General features: G+C 40.1%; 1 protein-coding gene across 2 annotated transcripts in view; it reads right to left on the bottom strand.

Moving 5' to 3' along the window:
• TRMT11 (tRNA methyltransferase 11 homolog) overlaps positions 1-11,839 on the bottom strand; it is a 55,987-nt gene extending 44,148 nt beyond the window's left edge. Inside the window, 3 exon segments of one of the 2 annotated variants that reach the window (NM_001258056.1) lie at positions 994-1,067; positions 3,195-3,260; positions 11,743-11,839. In NM_001258056.1, the coding sequence (NP_001244985.1) occupies positions 994-1,067; positions 3,195-3,260; positions 11,743-11,814 (212 nt within the window). In that variant the 5' untranslated portion in view covers positions 11,815-11,839. 2 annotated transcript variants of the gene reach the window in all.
• Positions 11,840-15,144: the final 3,305 nt, after the last annotated feature.

Raw genomic sequence — 15,144 nt, 5'->3', positions numbered from 1 at the left:
TACTCCAGTGGCTATTTTAAACCCAACAAGCAATTATTCAAAAAGAGTTTTTTAAAAGTTATGTTTCTGTTTTCTAGTCATTTTTATTTCATAATAAGGCCTGTTAACAAGTTTCACTGTAAAAGATTAAAGGCTGCAGGTAGTTCTCAATAGGATGAAGTTAACTAAATATAGGGTTTTATCCAATTCCATAATACAACAATTACATATGATGATATAAAACATTGCTAACCATGTTAATAAAGCTAGATATATGTAAATTCTTATTTGCACTGTATTAGCAAATATAATTTCTAAGGAAAAGAAAGGTTTCAGCAATCTGCCAAAATGTTCAGGAAGAAAAAGTAGCTTAAAGATAACACAATCTGTTTGATCTTTAAGATTCTAGTTAAAAATACAGTTTAATTTTCAAATCTGATGGCAGAAAATTTTCCAATAGTACAAAGAAAAAAGAAATGAAAAGTGGATGCCAATGATAAAATCTAGAAACACTGAGGATAAACAATGAACAGCATCATTACATTAATTCATATCAAGATTTGATACTCATAATTCTTTTCTCTACCAACTGAAACAGTAAAACATATCTCATGGCATTCCTCACCTTTTGTTACCTTACACTTCACTAATCTGCTCATCCAATTAAAAACCATCTATGAAAAAAGCATTTTTGGATTTTCAGCACTTTGGTTATAATTATATGTGGCATCTATCCTGCGTAAGAACATAGTGTTTATATCTCATACTATATTCCCACATAATATAGAAGTTTAAAAAAATTATTCGAAAACAAATGTCTACATTTCCCCAGAGATTCTTGGTTTCAGCAGGTAAATTTCCTCTGGTCCCCCACCGCCACCCAGTGGCAGTTGTTTGTAACTGCAAGCTAAACTGAGCCTCCACACTACTTTATGCCAATATAGCAAAAAATAGGACTGAGTAGTTACGAGAAGTAACAGTATATTCATGCAGGAGAACGTAAGTTTCTCTTACTTGGCACACACTGTCCGTTTCATCAAATTTCTTGCAATATCTTCAGAGGGAATGCTAAGAATCCAAAATGGTGACTGAAAAAAATAACAATATGCAACTTAATTCTAAGTGGCTACATGGCATCATATGCTTTTATTCAAGAAGTCACTAAGGAGAAGTGCCTATTTGCTACTTTCATGTAAGAATATCTGATCTGACTGTAACCAAAATAAAAATCGTTCCAATAGTAAAAGAGTAAATTAGAATAATACAGTAAAAACATTTTTATAATGACCCTATAAATGAATATATCCTCAAATTAAACATTAATTTTGTATCTGCCCTTTTATGTAGCTTTACTAAAGGAATTAATGCATATTATATCCCAAAGTATAATCTTGAAATTCATCATGGTTGATCATCCCTTATAATACAGCTGTTTCAGTTTTAATTTCTAAGTAATGTATTTCTTAGTTGCTAAATGAGACCTTTTTCTAAGTAATTGTGGCCATCTGAGGGTGAAGGAGGGGCCCTTTGAAACAACTATGATGGAAAATCATGAGGTACATTATTAAATTCTCATTAACTTTTACTATTTTACATTTTGTCTCGGGGAAAAAAGCTCCAAGTGCATGAGGGGTGTTTTCCCAATCCTCTATCCCAACACCCAAGATTATAAGCTCTGGTAAGCTGCACCCAGATAACCTCTTGTCAGAATACAGCAAAATCCAAAAGGATCCTGACCTCATTTCATCACCCTTAGCCAATTATATCCGCATTCTCCTTCCTTTCCTCCTGCCCTCAATAACTGAAAGTCATTCAGGAGTAAAAGTCCAACACTACAGGACTTTCAACTGAAGCTCTTTCATCTTTTGCAAGAAATCCTTCCTGTCACACCTAGCTTTTTTCTTTTTTCTTCAACTTTTAAGTTCAGGGATACCTGTGCAGGATGTGCAGGTTTGTTACATAGGTAAATGTGTGCCATGGTGGTTTGCTGCCCAGATCATCCCATCGCCTAGGTATTAAGCCCAGCATCCATTAGTTATTCTTCCTGATGCTCTCCCTCCCCAGACTCTACCACCCCCAACAGGCTCCAGTGTGTGTTGTTTCCCTGGACATATCCATATGTTATCATTCAGCTCCCACTTGTAAGTGAGAACACGTGGTGTTTGGTTTTCTGTTCCTGCATTAGTTTGCTGAGGATAATGGCTTCTAGCTCCATCTATGTCCCTGCAAAGGACATGATTTTGTTCCTTTTTATGGCTGCACAGTATGCATGATCTCATTCCTTTCTATGGCTCCCATGGTGTATATGCACATTGTCATTATCCAGTCTATCGCTGATGGCATTTAGGTTGATTCCATGCTTTGCTATTGTAAATTGTGCTGCAATGAACATGCACACGCATGTATCTTTATAATAGAATGACTTATATTACTTTGGGTATATACCCCATCATTTTTCTTCCAATATTTACCCCACCCAACAGAAAAATTCAAACTAATCCAAACAGGAAAAAAATGTTCATCTTAGTATTACTTTTATTTAGAAAATTTTTAAAGCAACCTGAAGAAAATGAAATGGTTAGATTAATTATGTAACTATGTTAGAGATAAAGGCCAGGTAACAACTTATGCCTATATTGACATTATCAGGTGAGAAACACAGGCTGCAGAACTAGAATTACAATGAGGAAAAAAAAGTACACGAACAAAAGAAGACTGGAAGGCAGCATCCCCAAATTATGAGTCATGTCAAGGAGGAACTGCAAATTATTTTTTTCTATTTTCCAAACTTCTGTCATACACTGATAAACTACAGTATTATGCAAAATACAAAGCTCATATATTCACAATCTCATACAATGCACAATTTCAAATTTTAAAATGATTCTCAATATGAGCCCCATATTCTGCTAAATTCTAAATTCAAATTCTAAACACAACTCACCAACGGGGCACAGCCCTTTTTTAAGTGAAAGGACAGATACAAATTATGACGCAACTGTTGATTAAAAATTTAAAACAAATAAAATACTAGAAATAAATCTAAATTTCTTAACAAAACCACAGTGTTTCCCAAAATATCCTCTTTATTCCACTGCCTCTCGAAACAGATACAAGTAACCACACAAATATAAATTTAAGATATGCACTTCTCTTCAAACCTAAGGCTCTATTTCTAAGTATACTCCATACGGTCTAATGAAAATTTAACTTACCTTTCCATAAGTTTCTTGACTGCTGGCGAACTGACCTCCAAAAAGCGAAAGCAAAGACTTTATTTCCTGTATTGAAAATATGATATAGAAAAGACATTTTAACAAAAGGAACTAAAACTGTACTAAGGGAGACAGGTATTATATGACTAAAAAATAAAAAAGAGTAGGCTGATGATCTAACTGAGGCATTTAAGCTTCAACATCAGACAATTACAATTTAGGGTTCAGAAAAAATCTAATAGTAAAAACCACAGGTAAGTAATTTCTGAGAAATTTTAGACAACAGAAGAGTTACCAAACACTTAATCAGAAAATTCCCTGATTTTGAAAAGGAAGAAAACAGATTACACAAACTGCAGATTAGTAAAACTGACAATTGGTGAATAAAGTCAACATGAAAATCAGACAGATGATTTGAAGACGTTTGAAAAGGAAAAAATAATCAGCCAGGGCATACCACTAGGTATTCATTAAGCACAAGTAACTAAGTTAATCTCATCTTCTTTCTGCATAAAGTTACAGAACTAGAAAGAGAACCAACATAATAGATACTTTAAAAGCATCAATCATGCAAAGTTGAAATCCGTCCAGATAGTGTTTATATTCTTTGAAGCAATCACTTTGTACTGATAAACCCAAATAATTATACAAATTTTATAATTTGTATGACTAACAAGTTACCTCCTTAAATCACATAAAACAGGTAGAAGCACACTCCTCTATAGGTCTTACGGAGGATGGAACCTAATGAGAGGAAAGTGTCCCACTGCTGGCTGCCTACTATCCCCCTTCCTCCCAACCAGAAGGAAGAGCCTTTAACACCAAGCCCACCGTAAGGTACAGCCATCAAAAGGGAAAATATACCCAGATCAGGAAGGTCCCCCCGCCCCCAAGATCAAAAAGAAGAAGTTCAAGCTACTAGCGCCATTTCTATTTTTTCTTTGTCTACGCAACAAATCATTTTTTTTTTAAATTCAGTGTTAGAAGGGGCTGAATTTAGTTCAATCAGATGGATCAACCAAGAACTATCACAGACTACTGATAAATCAGTGAAGGCAGCCCAAAGGTTATTTTGCAACAAAGAAAACAGAAATCTGAATAGGAGACATGAGACTTAGAAGTCAAATAGACCATAATCTGATTTTCAGCTCTTCCAAATACTAGCGATGTGGCTTTAAACAAGAATCTTAAATCCTCCAACTTTTAGTTCCCTCATATGTAAAACAGGAATCATAGCTACCTCATCACGTTAGGTGAACTACAAAGAGAGAAGCACAGAACATAGGCAGTTATTAAGGGAATCAAAATGATGAAGATCCTGACAACTGTCCTAGAAGTCCAGTGGCTCAAGAAGTCAACCAAGACTGATAGAGTTATAGCACTTAAAAGAAAAAAATAAAGTTATAGATTAAGTTACTTGATCTTGCATGATTGTTGTTTGTTCTGTATTAAAGCATATTGTAAAGTCAGCTTTACATTTAAAACATCCAACTACAACCAAGTTAAAACACCAAAGTTTGCTGCTCCTGGAATATACTGTTAAAAAGCTGCAACAGGCTAAAACACAAAGATTCTAAGAGTTAGGTGGGGAAAAAAAAAAATGAGAGACTAAAGCTTTATGGCACAGCATTATCTTTACTACCCAAAACTTAAGCAGCCACCTAAAACTGAGAATAAATATGATAACCCAAGTTTCAAATTGAAAAGCAAAACATGTTTACACTACTTCATCAACCTACTTGGAAAAAGCAAAACACAAAATGTTAATTAATCTTATGGCAAATTCAACTTTCCAGTTGAGACTCTTTCTACATTAGGAATAAAAAAGAATTTATATTGAATATTGGATATAAAAATGTAGCATGATCTGGGGCATGTGTGATGCATTAATTCCATGAGCTTTTCTGTTATTTCAGCTACTTGCTTTTTCATCCATTTAAAAGGTTGCTTCAGGACAAGCAATAAAGTGCAGGAGTTTGAACTTCAGTAAACATTACTTAGTACAATAAGAACTACATTAAGTAGCTGCCAACTATAATTGGCCCTGATTAATTCTATCAGAGGCAAAACTGGATCTGATCTCTCATTTTAATTCATAAAGGCAGCCATTCATTATAGCGTCCTTGCTTATCAGTTCTAATGCAGTAGATGGGCCCAAAAGTATAGACTGTCCTTTGGATTGCCTTTCCCAGAAGAGATTCTATATCACTGATTTTAATATTTCAAGCAGCCAGGTGTGGTGGCTCCACCTGCAATCCCAGCACTTTGGGAGGCTGAGGCAAAGAGATAACATGAGACCAGGAGTCCGAGACCAACCCTGGCAACACAGTGAGAACTCCCCCACACCCACCCCACCCTGCCCCCTCGCACCAACCCTCAGCCTCTGATCAACACCCGGTCTCTACAAAATTAAAAATAAAAAAATTAGCCGGGCATAGTGGTATACCTGTAGTCCCAGCTACTCAGGAAGCTAAGGTGGGAGGATGGCTTGAACTTGGGTCTTTGAGGCTGCAGTGAGCCACGGTCATACCACTGCACTCTAGCCTGGACAACAGAGAGAGAACTGTCTCCAAAAAAAAAAAAATTTTTTTTTTTTTATTTGAGACGGAGTCTTGCACTGTCACCCAGGCTGGAGTGCAATGATGTGATCTCGGCTCACTGCAACCTCCACCTCCCAGGTTCACGTGATCCTCCTGCCTCAGCCTCCCAAGTTGCTGGGATTACAGGCACACACCACCACACCCAGCTACTTTTTCGTATTTTTAGTAGAGATAAGGTTTTACTATGTTGGCCAGACTGGTCTCGAACTCCTGACCTTGTGATCCGCCCACCTCAGCCTCCCAAAGTGCTGGAATTACAGGTGATAGCCACTGCGCCTGACCCGCCCCCGCAAAAAAATTTTTTAAGCAACTAATATGTGCAAGTCCCTGAGCTATGTAAAAATACACACACATCTTAGGGAAATTAAAGTCTAGTAGAACTAACGAAACCACCTCACAACTGAAATGTAAAGTGTAAAAAACAGTACATGTTCTTAAACAGGTAAAAGCAAAAAAAGCATTAGAGTACAACAGAGTAAAAGATTATTTCAGTTTGAGAAGGAAAATTTCATGGAAACTGCCTTAATCCGTGATAAAAATCTAACCCAATGACAGAGGAATTCAACTTCCAGGGATGGCAAAAGAGGTATTTCAGATTAAGCCTCCTGTTGAAAAGAACTAGAAAAGTTGGCCATCTAATTGAAGGCATAGAAAGATAACAAAAATTACCAAACCAACATCCAGGAGAGGACAAAAATTCCAAGGTGGAGCCGCTTTTTCCCTGAGATATTTACAAATCCAAAAACAGCTGCAAGAATGAACAGCCCTTCTGAGTGCCCATAGAAAGGGAAAAAAAGAGAAAGGGTCACCCAGGGGGAGAAAAGGATACTTGATGAACCACCTAATTTACACTAGGATATCAAAAAGCTACACTCTGTGAGTACATGGGAATCAGAACATGAACAGGGCTTAATGCTTGAAAATGAGTTAAACCCATCCTAGATTCCTCATGCTCCTACGTGTTCCTATCTTCTTCAAGAGGATGTACATCATCCCAGCCCTCAAATTATGTTTTCAAATAAATTTTCAAATACAACATCTGGCATATATTTAAAAAACAGCCCAGCACACTACATTAAAGAGAACCAAAAGAAACAATAGAAACAGACCCACAGGATCCCTTTTATCATATACTTTAACATAACTATGCTTTCTATATTGAAGGGGATTCAAGAAAAAATAAGAATTTTGGCAGAGGAGGAAAAACTACAAAAAGGAAACTGTGGATCTGAAAAAGAATCATGTAAAACATATAAAGCTAAAAGAAATAAATATGTGATTTATTTAGATGAATACTATGTAAAAATCAATAAAGAATGGGAAAGACCCAAACCAGACTAAAGGAAACACAGAGAGCAAAGGTGAAAGCAGGAATTTAGGGAATAATGAGTCAGTTTTGGCAGCACTAAGGACTAGGTGGGAAGTGACAGCACAAAGGAAAGAACCATGCAGTGGTGGACCTTGAATGCCTGACTAAAGATTTTCATCTTAAGAAGAATGAAGCTGTAAAACAGAACAGAATTTTTGGAAGAATAAACTGGCACAAGGGTAATACGCTGACTAAGAATTTACAATGGAAAGAACAAGTAAAAATCACCAAGCACTAAGGTTGTTATGCTGGAGACCACAGTCTAACCACTCCATTGGCACTGCATTGCCTTACTTTACACACACTCTTGAGCCTCTCTAGTTCTAGTCCAGTATTCTCTAAGTGGTATCTTTTCTCTGGTACTTTAGAATTATCTTTCTAAAACACAAATGATCTTGTCACTTCCTGGCTTAAAATGAAAAATGGTCAGTGGCTACCCATTAAATCTAAAAATCTAAACCCCTGGCTGGGCGCGGTGGCTCATGCCTGTAATCCCAGCACTTTGGAGGCTGAGGCGGGCGGATCACAAAGTCAAGAGATCGAGACTATCCTGGCCAACATGGGGAAACCCTGTCTCTACTAAAAATACAAAAATTAGCTGGGCGTGGTGGCGCACACCAGTAGTCCCAGCTACTTGGGAGGCTGAGGCAGGAGAATCACTTGAATCGGGAGTCGGAGCTTTCAGTGAGCAGAGATCGCGCCAATGCACTCCAGCCTGGCAACAGAGCGAGACTCCGTCTCAAAAAAAAAAAAAAAAAAAAAAATCCAAACTCCTTAGAATGGTGTCAAAACATTTGCAAATCTAGATCTTACCACCTCTCTGGTCTCAATGCCCACTACTTCAACCTCCCTCCCCAAGTCTTCCAAATTATCATAACCAATCACACCTCTGTGCCTTTTTTTTTTTTTTTTTTTTTTTTGAGGCGGAGTCTCGCTCTGTCGCCCAGGCTGGAGTGCAGTGACCGGATCTCGGCTCACTGCAAGCTCCGCCTCCCGGATTTACGCCATTCTCCTGCCTCAGCCTCCTGAGTAGCTGGGACTACAGGCGCCCGCCACCTCGCCCGGCTAGTTTTTTGTATTTTTTAGTAGAGACGGGGTTTCACTGTGTTAGCCAGGATGGTCTCGATCTCCTGACCTCGTGATCCGCCCGTCTCGGCCTCCCAAAGTGCTGGGATTACAGGCTTGAGCCACCGCGCCCGGCCACCTCTGTGCCTTTAAGCCTGTTTCTGTTTCTCACAGAAGGGGACTTTCCAATCCTCTTCACCAACAGAACATGTCCTCTGTCAATTAAGACTTAATTAAAAATTTATTTCCTCCACGAAACTCAAAACATTAATACTGAATCAATGCCACAATCTTCCTTCGTGACTCCTAAGGCCAATGAGTTAAACACAACTGAAGAAAATCACAGAATCTTAGCATGATTACAGATATACGACTTTCACCTTCAGCTGGTTTTCAGCATTGCTCTAATACCCATGCTCTTTTCCACTCAATCATTTTACTTTTCCTTGTCAACTCTCCCCTTTGCTCTCAATGACTATTTCAAGTTTTACTATTTGTCTCAATTTCCACATTCAACTACTGGCCCATCATCTCTCAAGAAATAACTTCCACTCATTCATTACCTACAAAACAGGCCCTCAGGCAACTACTCCACACCCACCTAACTTTCCTTGTCCAATCTCCCCTCCTACTGAAAAGAGAACCCCTCCCTCCTACTGAAAAGAGAACCGCTCCCACCATGCCCTTTTATCCCTTCTCTTCCCATCAGCCTACAAATACACTTAAGCTCAATCTCATTCTCTCCATGGGGAGAATCCTCCTTTCACCCTAGGTCCTCCTCAAACTGTTAACCAATTTCTTACTTTCCCTCATGCTCCAGCTAAGGGCACTGAGTCTATCCTATCTCCCCTTCCTCACTTTCCAGTGACTACTAAACCAAGCCACCTGGCTTCTCCTACTAAAACTCAACATATCGGCTTTAGGAAAATTCACCAATTAATTATCTTCTAATTGGGACTATGAATGAACACTTTTTCACTCTTTTCTCACTAAAAAACAACTGCGTTCGACATTATCCATTTGTCCCTGCTTCCTAAAATTTTACCCTTCTGATTTCTGCAGTCTCACACCTTCTGGCACTTGCCCATCTTCCTCATGGCCTCCTCCAACTTTCCCTTAATATCAATGCTTCCAAGTGTGGGGAAAAGAAAGAAAGATCAGCCTGTTACTGTGTCTATATAGAAAGAAGTAGACATAAGAGACTCCATTTTGTTCTGTATTTGAGATGCTGTTAATCTGTGACCCTACCCCCAACCTTGTCCTTGCAACAGACATGTGCTGTGGTGACTCAAGGTTTAAAGGATTTTGGGCTGTGCAGGGTGTGCTTTGTTAAACAAGTGCCTGAAGGCAGCTTGCTGGTTAAAAGTCACCACCATTCTCTTAATCTCAAGTACCCAGGGACACGCACACTGCCAAAGGTCACAGGGACCTCTGCCTAGGAAAGCTAGGTATTGTCCAAGGTTTCTCCCCATGTGATAGTCTGAAATATGGCCTCGTGGGAAGGGAAAGACCTGATTGTCCCCCAGCCTGACACCCATGAAGAGTCTATGCTGAGGAGGACCAGTACAAGAGGAAAGAAGGCCTCTTGGCGGTTGTTGGCAGTTGAGATAGAGAAAAGCATCTGTCTCTGGCCCGTCCCTGGGCAATGGAACATCTCGATATAAAACCCGATTGTATGTTCTGTTTACTGAGAAAGGAGAAAACCGCCTTAGGGCGAAAGGCGGGACTTGCTAGCGTGCTGCTGCTCTTTCTGCACTAAAAAGGTTTATGGAGATGTTTACATATGCATATCAAGGCACAGCACTTTTCCTCAAACTTATTCATGTCACAGAGAACTTTATTCATGTCTTACTGCTGACTTTCTTCCTATAACGATCCTATTATCCTGGCACTTCCTTTTCTTTAAGATGGTAAAGATAATTATCAATAAATACTAAGGGAACTCAGAGACCGGTGCCGGCGTGGGTCCTCTGTATGCTGAGCGCTGGTCCCCTGGGCCCACTTCCTCTTTCTCTATACTTTGTCTCTGTGTCTCATTTCTTTTCTCAAGTCTCTCGTTCCACCTAATGAGAAACGCCCACAGGTGTGGAGGGGTAGGCCACCCCTTCACCAAGCATCTATACTTGGCCCACTATTCTTTTGACCTTACCCTTTGAGTAATTTCATCCCCTCTCCTAGTCTTCATATGAAGAAGACTCTCAAATATTTATCACTAGTCCAGATCACTCTGCCACACTCTATGCATATTCATATATCCACTGCCTCTTGGTCACCTCAGGTTGATGTTACACGAGCACATCAAACTCAGTGTAAACAAAATTTAAATCTTACATCTGCCTATGTTCTCTATATTAAATGGAGACACTCCTACCTATATACACCCCAGAAGTCATACCTGACTGGTGCCCCTTTCCCACATATTCAATCAATCCAGACCTAATTACTGTATGGCCAAAATATTTTCCCAGTCTATCCCATCCTCTTACCCCTTGCTGTAGGTCAGACCTTCTTAATCTATTAACAAGACTATTCCTAACTAGTCTCTGGCTCAAGTCTTACTCTTTTCAAATCCATCCTCCATAGTGTTGTCAAACTGATTTAATTTTGTGGTCACTTTTTTACTTAAGGCTCTTCAATAAATCCCCCTTCCAAGCTCCAGGGTTTTCAAGGCTTTCATTTTCTTGCCCCTTTCTACTTCCCCTGCCCTCTTCTTACCACTCTCGGTCACATAACTAGTGATCCAGTAATAATGAACAGCTTGTAATTCTAATTTACTGATTTCCCCCCTTGGTCCTCTAACTCCTATTCATCCTTTATTTCAAGTGTCATCTCCTCTGGAAGCCCTCTTAAAGGCCAACATTCCCAACCCCTCAAGTAGATTAGACTTCCCTTCCACGTGCTCTCATATTTCCATGTGCATCTATCACTGCACTTACCAACGCTATTTTGTCATTCAACGCTTATGTGTCTGCTCTGCCTTTAAACAGTAAGCTCCTAGAGGGCAGAGGTTGTTTACATCATCGTTATATGCCCAGTGTAGCATCTTCGACTACATGCATTCTGAAACGTTTCTTGAATAAATAAAATACTCTTCTCAAGTGCTCCATCATCTAATCCCTACCACCATCCCCTCCACTGAGCTTGATCCGCAGATTCCGATACTTAAAACACTAGCCTGAGCATTTGCTAGATGTCTCTATCCTCCGCTAGACGAAGAGCTCCGGGAGTGAGAGGACCGGTCATATTCACCTGCCTAACTCCGGTACTTGGTACACGGGCAAACGAATGAATGAAAACATTTAAGCAGGCCGAGGGGTTTGGTCTCGGACTTCTCTCGCACACATCCTCCGCCAAGCTCACCCCGCCCGAGGACTGGGGACGCGTGACCCGCGCTGACCAGCACAGACCCCCGAATCCCAGCCTCCTGGGGCTATGCAAATCACCTCCACCCACACACCCACTCCACTCCAGCGTCCTCTTCCGTCGGAAGTTGCGGAGGGCTCTACGGACTCACCGGCAAGCGGAACTCTAGGTGCTCCTGCGCCATGAGCAGCAGATACCTGTTAAGGGTACACGACGGCGCCATTGCAGCTGCCCACCGTGCGCCTGCGCGTCCCGCGCTAGGTCCCACCTCTTTCTCCCTCCCAAAACAGAGACAGAGCCTGAAGGGCCGGAAGCGGAAGCTCGGCGAGGCAGGCGCTATCCCGTTGTTTCTCGCGCTCCGAGTCCGAAACCCCGGCCGCTGTGGGAGGGGCTTCCTCATCTGCGAGTGCCTAGTGCTTGGGGGTCTCCCAGCGCTAGTAGCTGGGGGGCGGGGCTGCGTGGTTTTCTGGAGCGGCGTATGATAGTAAGACAGTATATTTCCCAGTGATTTTTCCGCTTGGAGTGTACTTCCAGCTTTCTCTACAGCCCTTCAAAACCCGTTCTTCAAAACTGGACTGAAATTTCACTATTTCCTTGTAAATTTCACCATTTCCTTGTAGACTTGTCTAACCAGCACAGTCTTCGGGAACTGATTTAGCTGGACCAGTCGTTTAACACTTAGTATACTTTTCGTATTTATGTAACAACTTTTCGAGAGCACATGCCTTATAAGCCAACTAGGATAAACTCTTGAGGTCTGAGATAATCTCTTATGGTTCACTCTATTCTTAACAAAAACCAAAATAATATCTTCCTCAAAGTAGGCAATAATTATTAGGTTGTGTTATTTGTTAGACTCAGGACTAAATCCACGGACAGCCGTAAATTAAAATTTGGAGAAAGTTCACACTGGCACAGGTTTCATAGCAGATAGTTTATGAAATATATTTTAATTGCATATTCCATGTATATATGTGACTTTTTTTTTAAGACAGTCTTGCTCTGTCACCCAGGTGAGTGCAGTGGTGCAATCATAGCTCACTGTAACCTTGAACTCCTGGGCTCAGGGGATACTCCCACCCTAGTCTACCAAAGTGCTAGAATTATAGGCTCAAGACTTCACTCCAGGCTGTTTCTGCTTTTGAGAGTACTGAGCCCTTTGCCCCATTGAGAGCTATTTCTTTTGCATTCCTCTGCGGTATTGCACAACGTACAAAAGAGTATGTATCTGGCATATCCCCAGCAGCATGTGCCAGAAAAGTAGTTGATGCGTAGTGATAGTGATTAAGAACATAGGCTGTGGTGTCAATATTAGATTCAGACCTCACTTCCACCACTTACCATCAATGTGCTCTTAACCTCTCCGAGCCCGAGTTTTCTTTTAAAAATGGAAAAACACACTGCCTCCTGCAAAGGATTGTTACAAGGATTAAGTGAAATAATGTTCATAAAGTGTCGAATATAACATCTGGCATATTGAATGGGGTCAATAAGTGGCACTTGACATTTTTCTTAAGAAAATCACATGAGAATTTTTGTTAGCAAGAGATGTTTTTGTTAGAAATATGTCTCAAATTCACTTGTGCTAAGTGACTCTCAGAAGCATAGATGTCTCTTGACCCCAAAACTTCATAAAAGGGGATAAAAGTACTTTGAGGCAAGAAAAAAAAAGTCGTTTACTATTTGAGAAGAGAGACCAAGGTTGGGACAGAAAACCAGTGAGATGTTGGGAGAATGATGTGCAGTGCTTGATATGCCCCATCCCCAGAACTTGTCAAATCTTCAGCAAAATTAATACGGAATTTTGATGGAGCAACTTTATAGAGAATATCAAAGAATTGCTGATTTTCATGCCTGGATCAATATAATGCTATATAGAGACAACAAATGAGACTACGAGGCCTAGAGAACCCAAATGGAATCAAGTGTCACTGATTTTTAACCCAGCTCCTTTGTGCTACGGTTCAGGACTAAATCTATACTAAATCTCCACTTCAAAAATCAGCAGGAGAGTATTTACATCATGAATCTAAATTGTTGGATACCTGATTGTAGAAGTAGAGGTTAACCTTGCACAGGCCACTAGAGTTAGTGTGGAACTACTGTGACATCAATTAAACTGCCTTTGAGGAACTCACAGCCATACCTGTTCAAAGTTTTTAAGCTTGCAGGAGTGGTCAAGAAGCAGCAGGAGAGTAAGGTTTTGTTTTTGTTTTTGTTTTTTTTTACTATAAGGAGCAAGGAGGTTCATAGTCTGACTTCTTGGAACTGACCCAAAGTTCCGTCCATGTTCCATCTTCTAGGGCAGACCTCTTAGAACCTGGCTCCTTCTGTGAGACAGCTATTGTGCAAACATTAAAGACTATGGTATAGGCTGCCTGTCACTAAAAAAAATCAGAGGACATTCCTGGGAAGTAAGGATCAGAAATTGGAAAGGGGAATTTTGAGTTTTGGTTTTAATATGCCACTTAAGCATTGAGGCTAGTAGACACACTCAGAGAAATGAATAGAAAGTTAACAGGTCCCAGCAGCAGAGGTCATATGTAATATCAAAACTGCCCATGCATCTATCTCAGGCTGCATATCTAACACTTGAAAAGGGTCTAGGTATCACAAAGAACCATAGGGATTTGCACACCAATAAGAGGGAGAAAAGTTCTCTTCATATGTATTAAGACTATGAGTTTTGCAGTCAGTAAAGAGAGGCTTCTGAATGGTTTGGAGAATAAGATTTTATTGGAATAAGTTACATAAGAATTGCACAAATTTTACCGTAGCGGAGCATTACTGAGGTTTGAATTTCTTGATGTCCCAGAGGGGTCTCCCCTCTTGTCAATCTTAATGAAGATAATTTAGGAAAAGGGAGAAATAATACTGCCTACTCTAAGGAAACAAGCCTGTATGAGTTGAAATTCTGAGGCACCAATTCAGACTTAAGTAGCTGCAGTTGATTTAAGTATGACTCAGCTACTTGAGGTCAAATTTCCAACAAGATCCCCAGAAGCAGAGAAATGTAGATCCCATCCTCTTTTCTAAAGACTCCCCGAAACAAACTTGAGGCCCTGGTTACAAACTGTGCCCTCTAATTTGCTACCTGGAAAGCAGGTTCTATGCATAGAAAAAATGTGAAGGGAAACAGGCTGGAGACTCAATTTGAATGGGATGCCATTTATTACTTCCCTTGGCAGAACATGTGAACCAGAGGTAACAAAGGTTACAGCACATTTACCTCATTTGAGCCATATCTTTTATCTCCCTTCCTTCTTTAAATCAGAAGCAATCATGATTTCTAAACAGACTTCTGGCAAGTCATTTAAAGTAGGTATGCCTGTGACCTTCTACATGCTTGTTAAATCACACAGATTCTTGTTTAAGCACAATTCCCAGTAATCCCTATCTCTTGCTCCTATTTGCTTCTCATGAGTAGGAAAATTATTGTATTTAGTATAGATAGTCTCAGGTCCCAAAAAAGAGATTTTCTTGAGAGTCTACCATAACAAGGCCCAAAGGGGAATTATGCTTAATCCTATAGGGCACAGATTCTCAAACTTAA

The sequence above is a fragment of the Macaca mulatta genome, chromosome 4 (assembly GCF_049350105.2).
Source record: "Macaca mulatta isolate MMU2019108-1 chromosome 4, T2T-MMU8v2.0, whole genome shotgun sequence".
NCBI lineage: Eukaryota > Metazoa > Chordata > Mammalia > Primates > Cercopithecidae > Macaca > Macaca mulatta.
The sequence above is the reverse complement of the archived record's forward strand: the minus strand, read 5'-3'. Positions and strand labels throughout refer to the sequence as shown.